The sequence below is a fragment of the Martes martes genome (assembly GCF_963455335.1).
Source record: "Martes martes genome assembly, chromosome: 10".
Taxonomy (NCBI): domain Eukaryota; kingdom Metazoa; phylum Chordata; class Mammalia; order Carnivora; family Mustelidae; genus Martes; species Martes martes.
The window spans coordinates 15,140,523-15,162,589 of record NC_137898.1 but is presented as its reverse complement, the minus strand read 5'-3'; the positions used below and the strand labels follow the sequence as shown (position 1 = coordinate 15,162,589).

The following is a 22,067-nucleotide window of genomic DNA, read 5'->3' as shown; positions in this document are numbered from 1 at the left end:
ACAGAACAGATTTGTGGCAAGTAAGATGACCTGACTCAATCACATTCTAAGAAATGTTTCTCTCATACCTTCTTCAGCTCTCAGACTTCCTCTTCCCTGGCTAGAAATTACAAAAACCCAGTAGCGAGTTGTGTTGCATCTTAAAATGTATTTATTTTGGAATTATTGTTTACTACTTAAATAAATGTACTTTCTTTGGTCAACCAATATACCTTTGTATTAGCAAAAGTTGAGTATTTGAGGTTGCAATAGAAAGGATTAAGATTTTCTTATTGAAATACATGGAATTTTTAACTATTCATTACCTCTGCATTTAACAGGGATTAGCTTTTCAGAAGTAAATACAAACCCCTAAATGAAGACAACTGTAGTTTTAAATTTACATTAATTTGAAAGCTTCCCAAGGATTCTTTAGCAATCTCTTCAAAGCATCCTTTACATCCTTATTCCTTAAGCTGTAGATGAGGGGATTCAGCATTGGTATCACCAAGGTGTAGAAGACAGAGGTCATTTTATCAGTGTCTAATGAGTGGTTGGACCTTGGTTGCAAATACATGAAGAAAAGGGTCCCATAGAACAAAGTGACAGCCATCATGTGAGAGGCACAGGTGGAAAAGGCTTTTCGTCGACCCTCTGAGGACTGTATCCTCAAAATGGCAAGGGCAATGTTGAAGTACGATGTTAGAACAATACTCATTGAGAAAAACAAGTTGGTTCCTGCAGAGGTAAACACTATTGTTTCTGGAATGTAGGTATCAGAGCAGGACAATGCCAACAAAGGGACAGTATCACAGTAAAAATGGTTGATTACATTGGAGAAACAATACGACATGGAGAACACACAGGAGGAGACAGTCAGTGCTGTGGTCAGACTGTAGAGGTAAGTGAGGAACACCAGCAGTATGCAGATCTGTGGAGAGACCACCACCATGTAGAGCAGGGGGTTGCAAATAGCCACATAGCGGTCATAGGCCATTACACCCAGCATGAAAGTCTCAGCCACAATGAAAACTAAGAACCCACTCAGCTGGGCTGCACATCCATAGTAGGATATGGTTTTCTTTGAAACCAAGAAGTTTACCAGCATTTTCGGTGCAATGACAGTAGAATTGCCAAGATTGATGATAGCCAAGTGCCTGAGGAAGAAGTACATGGGCGTTTGAAGCTGAGAGTCAACACTGGTGAGGGTGATGATGCCCAGGTTCCCTGTCATGGTCAGCCCATAGATCAGCAGGAAAACAAAGAAGAGTGGAATCTGGAGTTCTGGGCGATCTGAGACTCCCATGAGAATGAACTCAGTCACCAGGGTGAGATTTTCTGAGGCCATTTACTTTGGTGTTCTCATCCTCTAATGGGAAAATGGAAGGGGAGTAATAGATGGCAAGTAAATTTTTCTGGCAGATCCAAGATTGCAGACTGCTTCATTTAAACAGGATTATTTCTGTTCATAATTAAATGTGTTAGGCTTATTTGTATTTCTCCCAGTCCTTTAAAAATATTAAGAAGTATAAACTTTGTAGATACCAATTTCATGTTGTTAGAACTGTTGTAACAAGTTATTAATTTTTCACTACTGTGTTGGATATAATTCATATTCATTGAATATATATTAATCTACTATATTGTATGTATTAATATGTATATTTTAAACACAGTAATTATAATATTGCATGAATATACATTTACATATATACAACATATATACATATATACAAACATGCTTCTGTATATGTATTCAATGATAAAAGATAGCTATGGAGAAGTTGTTGTTGAGCCAGAGTGACTTTCCAATGACTTTCAGTTATTTTTTTTTCCTTAGATGCCACTGGCTTTCTCTTTTGCCTGTACCCTGTTATTAACCTTGGGAATTTTATATTTCTGTCCAAAATACTTTGTGTATGCTGGGTTTTCCTTCACTTTCTACTATCACTTTCTATCTAATGATATCAATCCTGCTTCAGCTGCCCACCAACCGACTACACCTCAGAAGTCTTGCTTCTTCGTGTCAATAAGAAACTGATTTTTTTAAAAACTTAATCACATTTGCTTTCTTCTGCCAAATGAACTCTCCTTTCTACCACTCCAACCTCTACTTGCTCAGATGCTGGTTTATCAGGGTTTCTTGGCATCCCTTTCTTTCTCTTTCTTCCTTTCTTTTCTTTTTTTCTTTCTCTTTCTTTCTTTCTCTTTCTTTCTTTCTTTCTCTTCCTTCCTCCCTCCCTTCCTCCCTCCCTCCCTCTCCCTCTCTTTCTCTCTTTTCTTCCTTCCTTCCTTCCTTTCTTCCTTCCTTCCTTCCTTCCTTCCTCCCTTTCTTCCTTCCTTTCTTTCTTTTTCTTCTTTTTTTTCCTAGTATGTACTTCTTTCTTTTAAAATGTTTAAAGCCTGTTTTGATGTTTTACAAAATATTACTTATAGCTTTGATTTGCTCAAGTTTGATCACTTTGTGTTCCTCATGCAGAGAACTCTAAGGTGAAGAGTGCTAACGTTTTTCAATATATAGTGTACTCTGGGCCCGGGACTATGCTAGTCATTTCAAAATAATGATCTCATTATTCAGCAAAAGTGTCCTAGAAGGTGGATGTAGTTATTTCTATGTCTGATTGGACAGTTGAGGTTCAATGAGCCTAAGTCATGTGAAGAATCTACATAAGATATTGGTGAATTGTATGGTTTTATGGTTTTACTTTGCTTTATGTGTTTTGTTTGCTTGTTTGTTTGGCCACTTGGTTGGTTGGTTGGGTGTTAGGCCACCAGTAACTAGCTGTGTGATTTTTATCAAGTATTTATATTCTTGTGTTATATGAAGGTATTGAGATACTAGGCAAGCAAGTGTTAGTACAGAGTTTGTTAACAATGAATGCAGAATAATTGGTACCATAAGTTCTTATTATTAGCCTGTTTTAAATGATTTTTCTAATGTTGTTTCCTGTTTGTGTCCCAGTTCAACCCCCCATTCTACCCCATTGGGGAGTTTCATAGTTGAAATGGGAATAGTAAGTGAATTATAATTTTGTGTATCTAGGCAACTGGGACATGTGATTTCTAGCTACATATGTAACAAACAAATCAGGCTGTGTTCCCCTGCAAACTAATTCTTTCTTAAATCTGTGGTGTTTGTTTAATCAAAGATATTTTAATACATGCATTAGGTATGTCTAGTCAGGTTATGCAACTGTGTTGCAGTAGATATCCCATATCTCTTTTCACTTACCACCACATCTGAAAAGAAATGCATAGGTAAACTTCTGGTGAAAAACACAGTGGCAACACTCACTTTAAACAAAACATTTCCTGTTTGAAATGTTAAACAAAACATTTCCTGTTTAAACAAAACATTTTAGTTTGACTGAAACTGAAACAGTGAATGTTTCGGTTCATTTCACTGAACATGCAAGCAGTTCACTCTGAGATATAATACACTCAATAACTTTATCCTTAATTTAGCTGAGTAAAAACAAAACAAGACAGAACAAAACACAAATAGCCATAATCTTGGATTGTGGATGTGAATTCATACAGTTAGCTTCAAAGAGATATATCTGTATATATAATTACCTGTTATTAATTGCTTCTTCTAAAGAAATAGTCCTAATGGCAAAGCTAGGATTGCTTTTTTGTCTTTTGATAAGCACATATCACTGACTTAAAGTATTTTTCTCCTGTTTCTTCAGAGAGGTTTCAGATTTGTTTCTGATAAAGCTATGTCAGAGTTTGACTTACATTTTTTCAAGTTTGTTTTTGAAAACAAATATTTCATAAGTCTACCAAAATGCTAACGTGTCAGGAAAAGAACTTTTAAAAAATGTACCTAATATTCATCATTTATATTACTATTTGGCCAAGAAACCATACTGCAAATGTTTTAAATAGCTACTGAAATGGTTTCAAGAAATCTTCTCTTGTTCTCTAACTGTACAATTTGTCTTAAACTTATTTACACCTGAGTTGTATTTGGGACAAACTGCATGTTGGCAGGAGCTGTCAGTGTACACCAGTATCTGAAAGCCTGCCAGTTGGCATAAGCAATCTTTCCATCATACGGTTTGTCACCCTGGACAATGTGAACATCAGGGAGGGGAGAAACTTCTTTTTCTTGATGTTAAACAATTTAGTAGGTTTGTCTTGGAGAAGAAATCAGGTATTTCCAATCACTTAAGATTCCTGTCTGGTAGAGAGTGTCTTCAAAAACATCAGTTCTTCCAGCTCTAAAGCAGAAACATTCCTCTTTATCCTAAGGTAAAATAGAATCTTCATTGTTCTGTGGAAATGATCACACTAATTTATCAGCAGAGATGCTGGGGACCATGATTGGAGTCATTTCTCTGTCCCTTTCACTTAGCATTCAGAGAACGGAGATTTAAGTCCTCAGAAGAGAGTAGAAAAGATATTTCCTTTCTGAGTCTGATTTGAATCCATAAAGCTCCCAAGATACAAGGTCTTCACATCCAGGATGAGTACTAAGTAAATGGTTGGGGTGAACCTACCTGTCCAGAGATCTGTTGATACCCAAAGTGAAGGTTCTCCAGGACGCACGCTGAAGAAATTTACGTGGTTCTGAAGTTTCTGAGGAGCAGCATGCTAAAGTAAGCTCATTCATGGGTTCAGTCCCTGCACATGAAAACAGGAATTCCCAGATAAAGTTCTGATTCCTCAGGGAAAGAAAGACCAATTATGCAAGTCTCCACACAAGAATTGCACCTAGAGAGTGAAAATGTGGGGCCAGCGTAGGGATTTGCTTCGATGATCCTACTGAGTAACAGTCTCATGCAATGATTCCACCCTTTGGGTGTTTGTATCTTTTGAATTGTCCCCTGTGGTGGTTGGGAAGTGTGGCTGCTGGCCCTGGGGTGGAGAAAATCCAACAGTTAGAAAGCCCAGGATTCTCGTTCCAGTGTTCCATTTACTGTGAATGTTGGGAATAGAACTGAAGGCAAAGGCTCCATTCTGGCAAAAAACAAGCCCTGGTGTTTCTGCCATAAGAGTCATTCAAAATGTTCATGGTAATAAGAAGACTAAATTTCAGTCATTCTAGAGACTTTTAGAAGGTATCCATCAAATGCCTGGTCCTAATTCTGGTTTTTAATTAAAATTATTTGATGGAAAAGGCATTTTTTTTGTATAATCTGTGATATTTCCCCACACATGTATAAGTACTGTAATTAAATATTGATAACATTTTATTTTATTTCTTGTGTGGGATTTTCTAGTCTATTATCTTTTTAAGTGAAAAAGGTATGTTTAAATAGTTTGTCTTTGTATTAATAACTTCTAAAATACTATCCAGGAAAGAGTAGGTGTTCAAAGATATTTGCCGACTTACTGACTGATGCAATGGATGATGAGTAAGTGAATGAGTGAATATAATATCCATCTTAAAATTCTGAAATAAAATATGAGGTTTTGATTTCAGCTCTAACATCTATCTTTAATGTGATATTAACTCATAAAGAAACAGTGATAACCTGCATATTGTTCTCTAGAATATTCACTACTTTAGGGCAGGACACTTCATCTCAGCGTTTCTAATATCTAACACAGGTATAGCCCATTCTAGGTTCTACCTTTTTTTTTTTTTTAAGATTTTATTTATTTATTTATTTGACCTAGAGAGAGAGATCACACACAGGCAGAGAGGCAGGCAGAGAGAGGGGGAAGCAGGCTCCTGGCTGAGCAGAGAGCCTGATGCAGGGCTCTATCCTAGGACCTGAGATCATGACCTGAGCTGAAGACAGAGGCTTAACCCACTGAGCCACCCAGGCACCCCTCTACTGATATTTAGATGCATTCTTTTCTTAGCAACCAGCACCACCAAGATTTCCTGAGCCACCCAGGGATCCCTATGCTCTACCATTTTTGAAGTAACAGTCAAATTGTGGGCCATCGGGAGGAAATAACAAAGATATTTACACATCTTAAATTACCTATGAGAAAGAATTGAAATCCTTGAGGTCCTTTCCAAAGTCCAAGTATCCACAGGAAGGTTGCATTGTTGCCTCCTCTGAAATGTCATTTGTAGATTATCTGTCATGTTATCAAAGTTAGTTTACCCTGGTCAGTCAACAGGACTTTATTCCCTCATCAGCTCTGCCAACTTCCCTGTGTATTTAGCATTTTTTAGAAAAAAAATATTGCCTTTACACTTTCCATTTTTATTGATACTTTATATTACAATTTGTTCTCTCATTTGAACTTTATTATTTATTGCACAAGAAGTATTGTCCACTTTTTAAACTGTGAATATGATATCAAATAAACTTAATTTGGTTAAACATAAAATACTAAGATAAGACAGGATCATCATGGATCACAGAATTTTACCTTTCAAAGTACTTGTAAGAGACACACACATATCTACATACTTATACACACACACATATATATGTGCAGGTAATGACATTATAGATTTTTTATTTGTTATACCTCATATAGATGGCATCATGTAGTATTTGTCCCTCTGTGACTAGCTTATTTCATTTAGTATAATGTCTTCAAGGTTCATCCATACTGTCTTTTTTAAAAAATAAATTGTATTTACTGTTATATTTTTGGATACATATATTATATATACTATCACTAGTTATGTGGTTTTAAAATTGTGCATGTATGTGTAATTTAATTTATGTATATTCTCAATAATATTTTTTTTCTATTATATGCAATAAAATAATTGTCTTTTCAATTTGCTTATGACATCCTGCCAGGAATGGCCAGCAATCCCTGTACCGATGGATGAAAGATTACTCCAGACTTTGCTGTGAAAGAGAGGAGAAGGCAAGGGGGTCAATGCTCAGAGACAAAGACCCTTTGCTCTTCTTTGCTTCCACCTTTATTAGTGCTTCAGGATAATCATAAGTCTTTATTACTCTGTTTTTCAACCTAGTGATGTGTGACAGGGATCTTACTGGAACTAGGAGGGTCTGATTATGGGAAATATACAATATGCTAATCAGCGTGTTCTAGAAGTTCTGCTAAACATAGCCTAGGATACTGTGCATATATCTTTTAGATCACAGGACAGCTGTTTGGGCTAAGAAAGCATTGGGGAATGTAATTCCCTGCACCATTCCTACGTGAGTGGTCACGCAGGACTCAGCATTCCAAAAGCCTGTGCCCTCCTCCAAAACTTGCCATTACCCCCAGCGGCCCCCATGTAACATTTTAGCTAGCCAGATATTATGGATGACTTCATGCTCTACATTTACTCCAACAACATCCTTTATGAAGTTTCAAATTTGATGTACTCACATTATTAGTTTGTATTTATTTGCAAATTACCTAACTTTAAAAAAATAATTAACTGAAGGATCCTTCTAATTTTAAATGTTCTGAAAATAATAGCAATGTAATTATTTGTTTTTCATAATAAATATTACTTTGGAATAAAATTGACTTTACATAGTCACAATAGCCCGTTTTTGATTTTTTGCCATAAACTGCTTTTTCTTATAAAATTGGATCTCCTTTTATATCCTTTCATCTTTCTACTCTTGGCCTGATCCTTTCTCATTACCTGTTTTGTCACATGTAAATCTTCTCTACACCATGTTATTCAGATGCAAGTTGTTACTAGTTTACTATATATGAATGTACTTCTTAAAATGCTATAATTTTGCAGGTAATTAAATTAATGTATATTATAACCCAAATGTCTCTTTCTGCAAGTTCATTTAGAAATATAACTGGTACATAGAAGTCCATCTCTAAATATATGTTGACCTCAATTATCTTTGCTTTCCCCTCCCAAGGAATATAACAAAGCTTAATGTTGATAACTGAATTCATAGAAATCACATAGTAGAGTCAATTGAGAAGATATTGCATACTTTTTCCCACATCTTTGTCCTGCATATTTTACCTCTTTGTTCCTCCAGCTATAGATCAAGGGATTCAGCAGGGGCATAACAATGGTGCAAAGTATGGATGCCACTTTATCAGTGTCAAAGTAATGACTGGGGTCACGTTGCATATACATAAATATCAAAGTCCCACAGAACACTGTGACTACCGTCAGGTGGGACCTCCGGGTAGAAAAAGCCTGTGCTGTATTATTCATTAATAAATGAATGATAATAAATTAATTGACTTATTATTACTTAAATAATAAGTGATTATAATGAATAGTTTTTTATATGCAACATATATTTAGAGATTGACTTCTATGTATCCATCCTATTTCTAAGTGAACTTGCAGAAAGAAACATTTGGGTTATACTATACGTTTTAATTTAATTATCTGCAAAAATTATAACACTTTGTTAAGCAGTACATTCATATATAGTTAACCAGTAACAACTTGTGTATGAATGACACAGTGTAGATAAAAAGCTGAGTTCACCCTGATGATGGCTACCAGGATCACCAGGTAACATGCAAGACTATTAGAAGCAGTAAAATCAAATTTAAAACAGAAAATCATAATCGTCAATTCAATTTTATGTGTACTTGAGCAGAACGAAGATAACAAGGGGAGATCATCACAGTAGAAATGACTGACAATATTGTAGCCACAGAAGGATACATTAAAAATTTTTATGGTGACTAGAAGAGAAACAAATGTGCCAGAGAGATAGGGGATTGCCACAGCACCTGACACAACCTTTGTGACATGATGTCAGGGTAGAGTGGAGGGTTGCAGATGTCCATGGCAGGGATCATAGGACAGCTGATAGAATGAACAGCTCAAAACAATGAACATAAATAATGTGGAAAGCTCCCACGTGGTGCAGGAATAAGAGAATGTATTTGTTTCCTCAGTAAAACTTACCAAACATTTTGGGTGCCACGGTTGTTGAATAACCCAGGTATGAGTGAAAAGCTAGGAATTTGAGGAAGAAGTACATGGGTGTTTGTAGCACAGAGTCCATCTTGGTGAGAATGGTCAAGCTCAGGATACCCACCACTGAGACCGGGCAAACAGTGAGATCGGGTCCAACCAACGGAGAGTGCAGCTTAGGGAGTCCTGTGATTCCCATTAGAATGAATTCTTTCCACAGTGTTAGACTGTGCTTGTCTATGCAGGCCATTTGGGAAACCAAATGGGAGTAAATAAAAAAATAATCGTTAACTTTCATGACATATGACTGACATTATAAGTGATTAAAGGCTGACATCTTGCATTTATGGTCTGAGTTTTGTTTTGTTTTTTTAAATCAACCTTGGTTATACATTGGAATGATCTGGAGAATTTAAAGATTTTTTTTTTATTTATTTATTTGACAGACAGAAATCACAAGTAGGCAGAAAGGCAGGCAGAGAGAGGAGGAAGCAGGATCCCCGCTTAACCCACTGAGCCACCCAGGTGCCCGTGGTCTGAGCTTTAATTGCCTGTTCAAACACCTGGAAGTTCAACTCTCTCTCCCAGCTCAGCTAAACTCTTTATAGCTTTCCTGAGTATGATACCAAAAGCACAAAAAACAAAAGTAAAAACTTCTAAATTGGACTTTATCAAAATGTAAAAAAAAGATGAGTTTTATGCATCAAAGGAATTTATTAAAGAATGAAAAGATGACCCATATAATGGGAAAAAATTGCAGACCTTATATCTGTTAAGGGCCTAGTATATAAAATATCCAACGGACTCTAACAGCTCAACATCTCAAAGAAAAATTACCCAAATTAAAATTGGGCAAAAGACTTGAACAGACATTTCTCACTGAAAATATACAAATGCCAATACGCACATGAAAAATTTTCAATGTCTTCAGTCATCAGAAAAAATGCAAAACAAAACCACGAGAAGATACCACTTCCCTTGTTTTAGAGTGATTTACAAAGGAAAGACAAGAACAATTGCAAAGACTGGCAAAGATGTAGAGATTAGAACCTTTGCATATTGTTGGGAAAGTAAGATGGCACAGCCACTGGGGAAGCACATAGCTGGTTACTCAATAAGTTAGCATACAATTATCATTATGATCCAGTAATTCCATTCTTTGATAGGTACCCAAAGGTATTGCCAACCCCAAGTGTTCAAGAAAATCTAACCTAAGTATAGAGGTGAGAGAATTAAACCACTCCTCTGTCCTGCCCCTCCCACTGCCAAATACAGCTTTCTACACTGAATTAAGTGACAATGAGTATATTCTGCAGTTAAAGAACTATAAAATATGTATTTAAATGCATATACTTAAACATCAAGGTAATTTTCAAGGGGGAATAAAGGGAGTTTTTAGAAAAAAAAATTTTTTTAAAGATTTTACTTATTTGAGTGAAAGAGAGAGCACCAGTGGAAGGAGGAAGTGACACGGGGGAGAGAGTTAAGCAGACTCCCCATGAACTAGGAGACTGATGTTGGCTCAATCCCAGGACGCTGAGATCATGACCTGAGTTGAAGTCAGATGCTTAACTGATTGAGCCACACAGCTACCCCTAGAAAAAGCTACTAAATAAAGAAGTGGAAAAGAATCCTCAATTTTAGGCAAAATAAATATTACTGCTTCATAATTTTACTGGAATTCTTTTTACCTGAATTTGTATTTGTACATCTTTTAATCTTAGTTCTGATCTCCATTAGATGTGCATTGAGTCATTCAAGGGACAATCTCATGGCATTTCAGAAACTCTTCCAAGGCTTGTAGGTAAGGAAGCAGGGCAGTCCTCTTACTAATCAGACTTTGTGGTGTGATGGAGACATAGCAAGGCTGTAATCATTTGTTTTTGCCTCACCTCCAACTAAAAGTGATTTACAAAGTTCATTGGTACATCTGGGAAACACATGGCATACTGGAAACAGAAATTGCAAGTATTTTTTTTTTTAAGATTTTATTTATTTATTTGACAGACAGAGATCACAAGTAGGCAGAGAAGCATGCAGAGAGAGAGGAGGAAGCAGGCTCCCTGCTGAGCAGAGAGCCAGGCTCCTTCCCAGGACCCTGGGATCATGACCTGAGCCGAAGGCAGAGGCTTTAACCCACTGACACACTCAGGCGCCTCAGAAATTGCAAGGATTATAAACATACTGAGATAATCCTTTTACTTGAGAAGTAGCTGGAAATCACTATGGAAATGTGTTATTATTTGAGCTTAAGAATTCTGAAAAACATCCAAATAACTACATATAACAACATCATCTTTGACATTTTCTTAAGGATCCAAATCAAAGAAAATAATCATGACAATCTTCAGGTCTTCGTTTTGAATTTTCTTAACAAAGCTCCCTTTTCAGAGATTTTTTTTTTTAACTATTCAGAGAGTACAAACTTCCTGCATCATAGCAAATGTCTAGCTTTCACCAAAAATTACAAAAAAAAAAAAGTTGTGTACACCGTTGTGTTTGCCCAGAAACTTCAATTATCAACGCAAATAATTAAAGAGATAGCTAAATCACTGAGAGAGGTGGGGTATAAGACACTAATGAGGTCCTGAAGAGTCAGTGGTCTGAGTTAGTCACAGAGACACGTGTAGTCCACTTCCCTCTGAGGGGACTCTCTTTGTGCTCCCATCTGTTCCTAACACAACCAGTTAAGAAGGTGGTATGGGTGTCTTTCTTAAATTGATGCTGTCCCTGAGGAGAAAGCATACAAGTTCATTGCAACTAAAGCATTCAAAAGCATCAAAGGAAGTCGTGGTATCTCTGCTAATTATACAGGGCATCCTTGTATTCCATGACAAATAAAATTCTGTTAGGTACCTTTCCACACAGTATCTCCTGGTTAAGTCTTTCTACTGCATCTGGAATCAAAATATTGTATGTGTAGGAAAGGTATTTTCATTTTTTCTCCCAACCCTTAATTGACTCCTGTTAATAAAGTGTGGCTTTTGAGGACTTTTCTGTCCAGGGACGTAATAAAGATGTTTGAATGATGTTTTCTGAATCATTAAAAAAATTACATGCAATAGTAATACATAAGTGCAGCTGTTTTCCCCTTTTATGTAGTGTTTTAAATTTTTTATTGAAGTCTAATATACATATTAAGATGCGTATTTTTAAAATCCAACACAAATATGTAATCAGAAACCACACCAAACTGCTATGATAATAACAAAAATAAGACATAATGAGGTCCCCAGAATAATCCTTCCTTTTCCTATCACACACATGCACGCACACACACACACAAATAACCATTATTCTGCCTTCTAACAGCATAAATTATTTTCAAGTATTTTTGTTAACATATAAATAAATAATAAGCGTGCATTTTTTTTTTTGGTCTGGCTTCTTTCATTCAGTATGTTATTATAGGTAGTTCTAGATTGCTCATTCTCGTGTCTACATACAGTGCCATTTTATGACTATACCACGAATTATTTATTCATTGTGCTATCATCAAATGTTAGAATTAGTTTGAATTTTCAGGCTTATGACTAGTGATATAAACCTTCAAAATGGTAATTAAAGGCAGCTCATTCCACATCCTTCACAACCACAGAAATATTTAATCTAGATTGGCTTAATGTTGAATCTATTTCTATTGGGTATATCCTTCACACTGAAATTATTGAGTTGTGGATACACCTATTCAGCGTTAGTAAATAGTGACTAATGAGTTTGCAGAGTGGTTGTATTAATGTGCAATCCTACTACCAGTGAGAATAGTTTTGAGTAATCAGTATTCTTGTCAAGATTTAGTATTTTCCATCATTTTCTTTCTCACCTTTGTAGATAATGTGTATGAGGATCATTATAGTTTTAGTTTGTGTTATTCTAATGCTGAATGAAATTGAGAACCTTTTCATGTGTTTAATGGCCAATTAGATATTTTCTTTTGAAACATGGTTGTTAATATCTTTTGTCATCTTTGAATTGTATTTCATGTGAACTGTTTATGGATTTGTAACAGTTACTTTTATATTTTGCCCACGAGTCCCTTTCAGCTCTCTGTCTGATTCTGTAGGTCTGATAAAGGTATCCTCTCCCACTATGAGAGTTTCCTTTCACATTAAGAATTTTGATGAACAGAATTTCCATATAAAATTCAATGAATCATTTTAAATCTTAGAAAGCTATTGTTTTTGTGTGTTCCGTTTAAAATGTTGTACATATTTCTATATTGCAAAGATGTCCCACTATGATCTCTTTTCAAATGTTGTTGTCTTTCGCATTTAAATCTTTAATCCAAGTAGAATTGATCCTGTATAGGTCCTGAGTATGTGACAAGATTATTTTTTTCTCAAAATAGTATATTAATTATTTAATAGCATTTATTGAAAAGATCATTCTTTCTCTTTAGGAAAATAGTGATGCATCTGTCACATGCTAGGTGACAATATACATGTGGATCGGTTTCTGAAGTCACCATTCAATTCCATTGATCAATTAGTCTGATTTCTGGAAAATATTACCTTTTTTTTTATTGAAGTGCAGTTGACACATAATGTTACATTAGTTTCAGACACACAACATAGTGAATCAACATGTTTATACATTATGTTATGTTCACCACAAGACTAGCTGCCATCCATCTCCATACAATGCTACTAAAATACAATCGATCATATTTCCTATGCTGTAACTTTTATCCTGTAACTCACTCATTCCATAACCGGAAGTCTGTATCTTCAACTCCCCCTCACCCATTTATCCATTCACTGTATTCCCCTCCCCTCTGGCAACCATCAGTTTGTTCTCAGCATTTATGGGTATTTTTCTGTTTTTTGTTTGATTGTTTTGTTTTCTATACTTCGTATGTAAGTGAATTCATATAGTATTTGTATTTCTCTGATTGATTTCATTTCCCATAATGCCCTCTATGTCCATCCATGTTATCACAAATGGCAAGAGTTCCTTCTTTTTTATTCCTATATATATATATATTTTTTTTTTTTTAAAGATTTTATTTATTTGACAGACAGAGATCACAAGCAGGCAGAGAGGCAGGCATAGAAAGAGGGAAGCAGGCTCCCCGCTGAGCAGAGAGCCCGACGCGGGGCTCGATCCCAGGACGCTGGGCCATGACCCGAGCGGAAAGCAGAGGCCTTAACCCACTGAGCCACCCAGGCGCCCCATCCAATATATATGTTTTTATCCATTAATCTCTCAAGGACTACTTGGACTGCTTCTATATCTCAGCTACTGTAAATAATGTAGCAATGAACAAAAGACTGTGCATATCTTTTTGAAGTCCTGTTTTGTTTTTTTTTTTGGGGGTAAATAAATACCCGGTAGTGAAATTACTGGATCATGTGATATTTTCTATTCTTAATTTTCAGAGGAACCTCCATACTATCTTGATATGCCAATGTTTTCTTAATTGCTATAGCTTTGTGATAGATCATGAAATCTAGTGGTGTAACTTCTGCAGATTTATTCTTTCTCCAAGACTGTCTTTAACTTTTAGGCAGTTTGCCTTTCCTAATAAATTTTAGAATCAGCTTCCATCTTTCTAAAAGGTAGAAGAAAAGACAAAGAAGGAAGGAAAGAAGAATTATTTACAAAAAGTTAAAATAGTTTCAAAAATAATTTCTAAAAATGATCTAGCTTTATTAAAGGAATTGATATCTGCTTTAGAATATGTCTGTGTTCTTTCTTCTTCTAAGATATTCTGGATCCTTTGCCAAAGCATTTGTATAGCATATGCCACATTTATGTCTTCCCTAATATCAGCAATGTTTTAGTTCCTAGCAAGAAAATCATGCAAATCCTTCATTACAATTTTCCCTAGATATTATACAGTTTTTATTTCCAGTATAATAGATGGTTTAAAATTATATTTTTACCTGTTTTTTCTAGCATATAGGAAAAAAAAAAACCTAATCTTTCATATGCTGAACTTATATGCATCAATCTTGCAAACTTCACTTATTATTTCTAATGTTTCAGCATGAAGAGTTGTTTTAAATTTTTAATGTACACAATTATGCTCCCTGAAAATAATCACACTTCTATTTCTGCCTTCCTAAGTATATACGTGTATACAAATTAACACAAAACAGAATCTGAGATGCCAACACCACAAGGGGATAAAATTAAAGTAACATTAAGGCAGATATTGTTGATTATTCATTGATGTGTATATTCCCTCCACAAAATAATAAGTGCCATCTTCCCTATGCCATATGCCAGTGGGATGGGCATATTTATTTAATATTAAATGAAAGACACAAAAACGTCTTTTAAAAAAGATGAAGCAGAGATGTATTTTAAACAAAACAAAAGTTGTCTTTGATCATCACCCAAGTACTTCGCAATGTGAGAACGGTGGTCTGTATATCAGTCTCTTGCACTGAAACCAAAGTTGGTAACAGAAGGATGATCACTACTGAAACATCTAGAAGTTGAAAACAGGAAAAAATATTTCTAAAATGTGTAAAATGACTTTTACACATTATTGCTTCCTAAGCCCTGTGACATGGACTTAACAGTAGTCTCTAACCTAATTTATTATATACACTGTTTATTTTGACTCTACATAGGCAGTGTGTGCCAATTTTTCCATATCCTATGGAGGGCACCTTTAACCTCTTTGTTCCTCAAGCTGTAGATCATGGGATTCAGCATAGGTATAATCAAAGTGTAAAATACAGAAACAATTTTATCAGTATCAAAGGAATGATTTGTTTGAGGCTGCAAATACATGAAGAATAGAGTGGTGTATAATACAAGGACCACTGTCAGGTGAGATCCACAGGTGGAGAAGGTCTTTTGCCTGCCCTCTGCAGAGTTCATCCTAAGGATGGCCATAAGAATTAGGATGTAAGACACCAGCACTACCAGAAGGGATGAAACCAAATTAAAGGCTGAAAAGATCAGTATTATCAACTCAATATCACGTGAGCTTGAGCACAGCAAAGTTAACAAGGGAAGACTATCACAGTAAAAATGTCTAATGACATTGTGGCCACAGAAGGATGATGTAAAAATCTTTTTGCTGATTATCACAGAAAGAAAAACACTGTAGACATAAGGGATGACTACCAGCATCCAGCACACCCTTTGTGACATAACAATCGTGTAGAGCAGAGGGTTACAGATGGCCACATAGTGGTCATAGGCCATTGCAGACAGAATGAAAAATTCACTGATGATGAACAAGAGGAAGAAAGACAGCTGTGTAGCACACCAGTTGTAGGGGATTGTATTTTGATTAGCTACAAAATTTACTAACATTTTGGGTCCCACAGCTGATGAATAACCAAGATCAATGAAAGCCAGGTGTCTGAGGAAGCTGACTCTAAAAGTTATTATGCAAGGTAAAATGCCAAAAAATTAAAGACAGTCTTATAGAAAGAGGAAAAAGTTGCAGGAGTTACACCTCCAGATTTCATGGCCTATTATAAAGCTGTAGTAATTAAGAATGAACAAAAGAAGAATTGTTTTAAAAATATTTTTAAAAATAATTTTTAAAAGATCATCTAGATTTATTAAAGGAATTGATATCTATTATTGGAAACCTCTGTGTTCTTTATTCTTCAAAGATATTCTAGACCCTTTGTACTTCTGCATAATTCTCAAAGTCCACTTGAGTATTAAAAATACTATTGGATTTTTTATTGTTGCTGCATTAAAAGCATAGAATAATTTAGGGAGGATGAACCCCATCACACAACATTTATTTCACCCAAACAAAGGTATTGTATATGCTACATTTATATCTTCCTTAATAATTCAGCAATGGTTTTGTAGTTTCTAGGAAACAATCATGCAAATCATTCACTACAACTTTCCTTTGGTATTTCAATTTTTATTTCTAGTAAAAGCAATAGTTTAAAATGATATTTTTCCTTGGGGCATCTGGGTGGCTCAGATGGTTAAGTATCTGCATTTGGCTCAGGTCATGATCCCAGGGTCCTGGGATTGAGTCCTGCATTGGGCTCCCTGCTCAGCAGGGAGTCTGCTTTCTCCTCTGCTTCTGCCTCTCTCCCTGCTCATGCACACGCGCACTCTCTCTCTCTTTATTTATTGAACAAATACAATCTTAAAAAATTTAAAAAAAATAAAATTATATCTTTCCTGTTTTTTTTTTGCTAGTGTATAGCAAAAACAAACAAACAAACAGACAAACAAACAAACAAAACAAAAACAAAAGAAACCCACTGATCTCTTATATGCTGGCCTTATATGCACCAGTCTTGAAAAATTCACTTTTTATTTCTAATATTTCAGGATGATGAGTATTTTGGAATTTTTACTGTACACACTTATGCCACCTGAAAATAATCGCACTTATTTTTGCTTTCTGAAGAATATATAGGCTCACATATCATCATTTAACAAATTCTGAGATGTTATCCACCACAAGGGGCTGTTAAATTGTCATTCAAACGGGTGGTGTTGATTATTCATTTATACGTATATTCCTTCTCCAAAAACAGTAAGTGTCATCTATCTATGCCCTATGTCAGTGTGGTAGGCACTGGTATTTATTTAATATTTAATAAAGATACAAAAAAGCCTTTTAAAAAAAGATTATCTAAGCAGAGGTGTATTTTAAACACAACAAACCAAAACTTGTCTTCATTTGCAAAATAAGTACTTGGCAATGTGAGAACAGTAGTCCAGACTTCAGTCTCTTATGCTGAAACTAATGTTGATACAGAAGAATGATCACTAGAGAAAATTCTATAAGCTGAAAACAAGAAAGATATTTCTAGGTGTCCATGACTATTATCCATTGCTCCTTTATAAGACATATGTCAAATAATAAAAAGCATTGTATAACCTAATTTATTGAATACATAATCTAAGTTGCATTCCACGTAGGTAGTCTGTGCAGATTTTTCCAAATCCTATGCAGGGCACTTTTTACCTCTTTGTTCCTCAAGCTGTAGATCATGGGATTCAGCATAGGTATTATCAAAGTGTAAAATACAGAGGCGATTTTATCGGTATCAAAAGAATGACTGGATTTGGGTTGCACATACATGAAGAATAGTGTTGCATATAATACAACAACCACTGTCAGGTGAGAACCACAGGTAGAGAAGGCCTTGTGCCTGCCCTCTGCAGAGTTCATCCTAAGGATGGCCATAAGGATTAGGATGTAAGACACTAGCACTATCAGAAGGGATGAAACCAAATTAAAGGCTGAAAAGATCAGTATTATCAACTCAATATCACGTGAGCTTGAGCACAGCAAAGTTAACAAGGGAAGACTATCACAGTAAAAATGTCTAATGACATTATGGCCACAGAAGGATGACATAAAAATCTTTATGGTAATTATCAGAGAAAGAAAAGCACTGTAGAGATAGGGGATGGCTACCAGAATCCAGCACACCCTTTGTGACATAACAACTGTGTAGAGCAGAGGGTTACAGATGGCCACATAGCGGTCATAGGCCATTGCGGACAGAATGAAAAGCTCACTGATGATGAACAAGATGAAGAAAGACAGCTGTGTAGCACACCAATTGTAGGGGATTGTATTTTGGTTAGTTACAAGATTTACCAGCATTTTGGGTCCCACAGCAGTTGAATAACCAAGATCAATGAAAGCCAGGTGTCTGAGGAAGCAGTACATGGGTGTTTGGAGCCTGGAATCCACCTTGGTGAGGATGATCATGCCCAGGTTGCCCACCACTGAGACTGTGTAGATAATGAGGAAGAACCCAAAGAGGGGAGCCTGCAGCTCCGGATGGTCTGTGATTCCCATTAGGATGAATTCTGTTAGCACTGTTAGATTTTGTTTGTTCATCCAGGCTGTTAAGGAAAATTGCTGTGGGAACAACCATCACAAGAGTCATTGGGTTTCAGAAGACAACATCTGTTGACATTTTAGGAGGCAAAGCCATTATGGGTAAGATAAATCCAATTTTTAGATGGGTTAATTTAAAATAAGACTCATCTCCATTATTGAACCTGGAACCAAATGATGAATGTGTTTCAACCTAAGGTATATGGTAGCCATTTTATTTTTTGTACCACATGCTGGCTATCATCATCAAGTCAATGCAATCTCTTTATGGTCTGCATAATGTTAGTAATGTTTGGTCTTGAGTGGAAATACTGATGTCTTTTTAGAAATGGTTTTTACTTAAGCTACCTGTAATTAGTTAAGCCATTTCATACTTAAGAAAGAATTGTAATAAAAGTAATAGCCCACTGCTTCTTGTCCTTTCAACTTTTGTCCCAACCTCCAATGAAAACTCATTTAGTAGACTTTGATTTACTTTTCTCATTATAACTCTACATATCTAATAGCATTCTCATTCTACCATTCATTTCATTTTTAAAACTGTATTTTTATTCCACTATGCTTTTATGAGTTTTAAACAATGTTTATGATATTTTTATAATGCTAGACAATAATTTCAGTCTTTTGCAGAAGTCCCTAACTCATGCGTTCTAATGCACATAAATAAACTTTTATTTTCTGTAGAGCCATGCATGTGAAAATTCAGCACTCAGATGTTGATCATTTTCAGTTTATGATTATTGCTATGTTACATGCCAAGTAAGGCCTGCATCTATATAAGTTATTCAATATGAGAAAAAACAATTAGTTGTCATTCCCACATTTGCTTTGCTTTGACTGCTAATATCTTTGATATAGACTTTATGTGATTATACTATTCTAACATATTTAAGGCAAATAAATTAAAATGTATTTCTTAAGGTATCTACTAAATTGTTGAGTAAACTGCTATAAATATATTTATACAACAAAGAGAAATATTACTCCAAATTAGAGAGTGCTATCTCAAATGCATTAGAGGCTGCAAATAACACTGCATGAAGTACATGAATGAAAGACAAAGTACTAAGGAATGAGGGGAAAGAAATAAGGCATGATTCATTAAAAATACTTAATTATTTTTTAAATTATATGGGCAAGGACGAATGCTTATTTGATCCAGATAAAGCTGGGAATCACATTGAGAGAAATGGACTACATTTACTATATTTTAATTGACTACTATTCTTACACCTTTATTTCATCTTTTGTCAAGTATACATGAAATGTTTTAACATATTTTATTGAAGGATTACACTTCATCTACCTCTACTTTTCCATCTCCTTTCTCCCTCAGATTATTCCTAAAGGCAGGTGCTCCCAAACTTTTCATGGGAAAAAATTATCTAATTTTATTATAAACTCTCTGGAGTATAAAAAACGAGGACTACATTGTGACTCATTCTGCAAGGCCTAAATTCTGATTTAAAAATAAATATTTATATTTAAAAACCCATTATATATAAAGGCCTATAATTTCACTTTAGATGTATAACCATAAACAATAGTAATATATCTTTGATATCAATTTTAAAAATGTATAAGAATTATAAAAAACTTGTTTAAGTTGCATTAATCCCATTTTTGGCTAGACATTTAATTTTGGAAGATTTGTAATCAGGATTCTCCACAGTATCAGAATGAATTAGAAAAAAATAAACATTTGAATAAATATTAGTGTTATTTAGAATGGACAAAAGTGACAAAAATTAAGAATAAAAGGGAAATTCCATAGTGATAGGACATCTTGTAAAAACTGACTACACCTACTTTAAAAAAGAAAAAAAAAAACTTTTTTGGGGAAACATTATAGAGGTCCTAAATAAAGGACCTCTATATATAAATAAGAGGTTCCTGGATTGCACAATTTAGTGTGACCAAATGTGACTTCTGCTGAATTTAGTCTATTTGTTCAATACCTTTACAATCAAAACTCACTAAGGAAATTGGTAGAATTTGACAATGACTTCAAATGCATTTAGAAAATGCATACTGTAAAGAAGAAAGATACTTTTGAAAAGACCTGTACAACTAGATAATAAAACTTATAAACTTGGAATTCTTGAGATAATATGGCATACTTACATCAATGGAAAAGAACAAGGACCTCAGGAAAGGACCCATGAATACATAGAATTGCAGTGTAAGACAGAAGTGGCATGTTAGGATGTCCTTAGTATTAAAAAATGGTCTATTTAGTGAACCTGGGAAAGTGATTATCCCTATCCCTAATGATAAAATTGGATGTTTCATTCATCTATACAAAAATCAACCCTGGACTGGTTAAGTATTTAATGTCATAAGAAAGTGTTAAACTTTCATAAACTCAAAAACTGGAATCTCTGGATGCCTTAAACAGAAATTTCCAAAAAATAGAATAGAAATCCTACATTAATTTGGCAGATAAAATTACATAAATTTGCTTTATCCAAAAATCTATTCAAATTAACAAACTATTTATGGCAAAGCAATAACAAATATTCATTAACAGCAGCCAAACAAATGACAAAGTCAAATACCTCAAGCTACAAAAATTATACCCAAAGAAATTACTATTCCACAGCAGTTTGGACAGTTTGGTAAACCTCTTCATTCTAACATCCATTTTATTGTGATTTTGCAAATTCCTGGCATTCTTTCCAAACTGAATTGAATAAATAATTATGTGACCCTGATCCCCACCAGTCATTCTTAAGCACTTCCTGGAAACAAACAAACAAACAAACAAAATAAGCATCAAACCTGACTCTTCTCAAATGGAAGCAGAAACTCCAGAGTTGTAGCAGGACCTAGGGATTGGGCGTGGAAACCAAGGATGTCTCTTGAGCAAATGCAAACACCCAATGTCAACTAAATATTCTATAACATTTTGTAAATAACCTCAACTGAATAAATAGGTTGGTCAAATTGAGAACATTGCACTCTTATCAAAAGGAGAGAAAAAGACAGAGAAGGAAGGAAGAGGAGGATTCTAAGTTGAGTTTGCAAAAATGTTTACTCTCCCTTCACCATATATATTGTCTAGACTCTCTATATAAATGTAGAAATAGTAACAAATAGAAACGAGGTCACTTACCACCTTCAAAGAACATACTCATAGTGGTAAACATATATCATTACTCCAGAAAACCTAGTTATTAAAAGAGAAGATTAATATGCATAATGTAATGTATTGAGTCTGGCATTGGTGACTATACTCATGACTGTCATTTAAATGGAAGGTAGGTTTCAAAAACCATCACTACAACTAATCTAGTGATCATTATAATCAGTAGCATCTACTAACCTTAAGTGAGGACTGCCTTTGTGTTCCCTTGTGTGATTACCAGTTTGACACTGTCAGAATAATTTATGAACATCTCCTCCCTTTGAGACACTCCCCCTGGGAACTTGAAAGCAATTCTTGGTTATTCCCAAGTCATCTGAGAGTAGGAAATGATGTCACTGGTCTTT

The 22,067-nt window shown here is 35.1% G+C and overlaps 2 protein-coding genes across 2 annotated transcripts; both read right to left on the bottom strand.

Annotated features, from left to right (window-relative positions):
* Window positions 1-379: 379 nt before the first annotated feature.
* LOC308351061 (olfactory receptor 8J2-like) lies at window positions 380-1,327 on the bottom strand (the record flags this gene model as incomplete). The annotated part of the gene is made up of 1 exon (XM_080816544.1): window positions 380-1,327. One exon carries the CDS (start codon window positions 1,325-1,327, stop codon window positions 380-382), a length of 948 nt encoding a protein of 315 aa, XP_080672670.1.
* A 14,019-nt stretch (window positions 1,328-15,346) lies between these two features.
* LOC308351155 (olfactory receptor 8K3-like) lies at window positions 15,347-18,575 on the bottom strand (the record flags this gene model as incomplete). The annotated part of the gene is made up of 2 exons (XM_080816621.1): window positions 15,347-16,112; window positions 18,400-18,575. 2 exons carry the CDS (start codon window positions 18,573-18,575, stop codon window positions 15,347-15,349), a joined length of 942 nt encoding a protein of 313 aa, XP_080672747.1.
* Window positions 18,576-22,067: the final 3,492 nt, after the last annotated feature.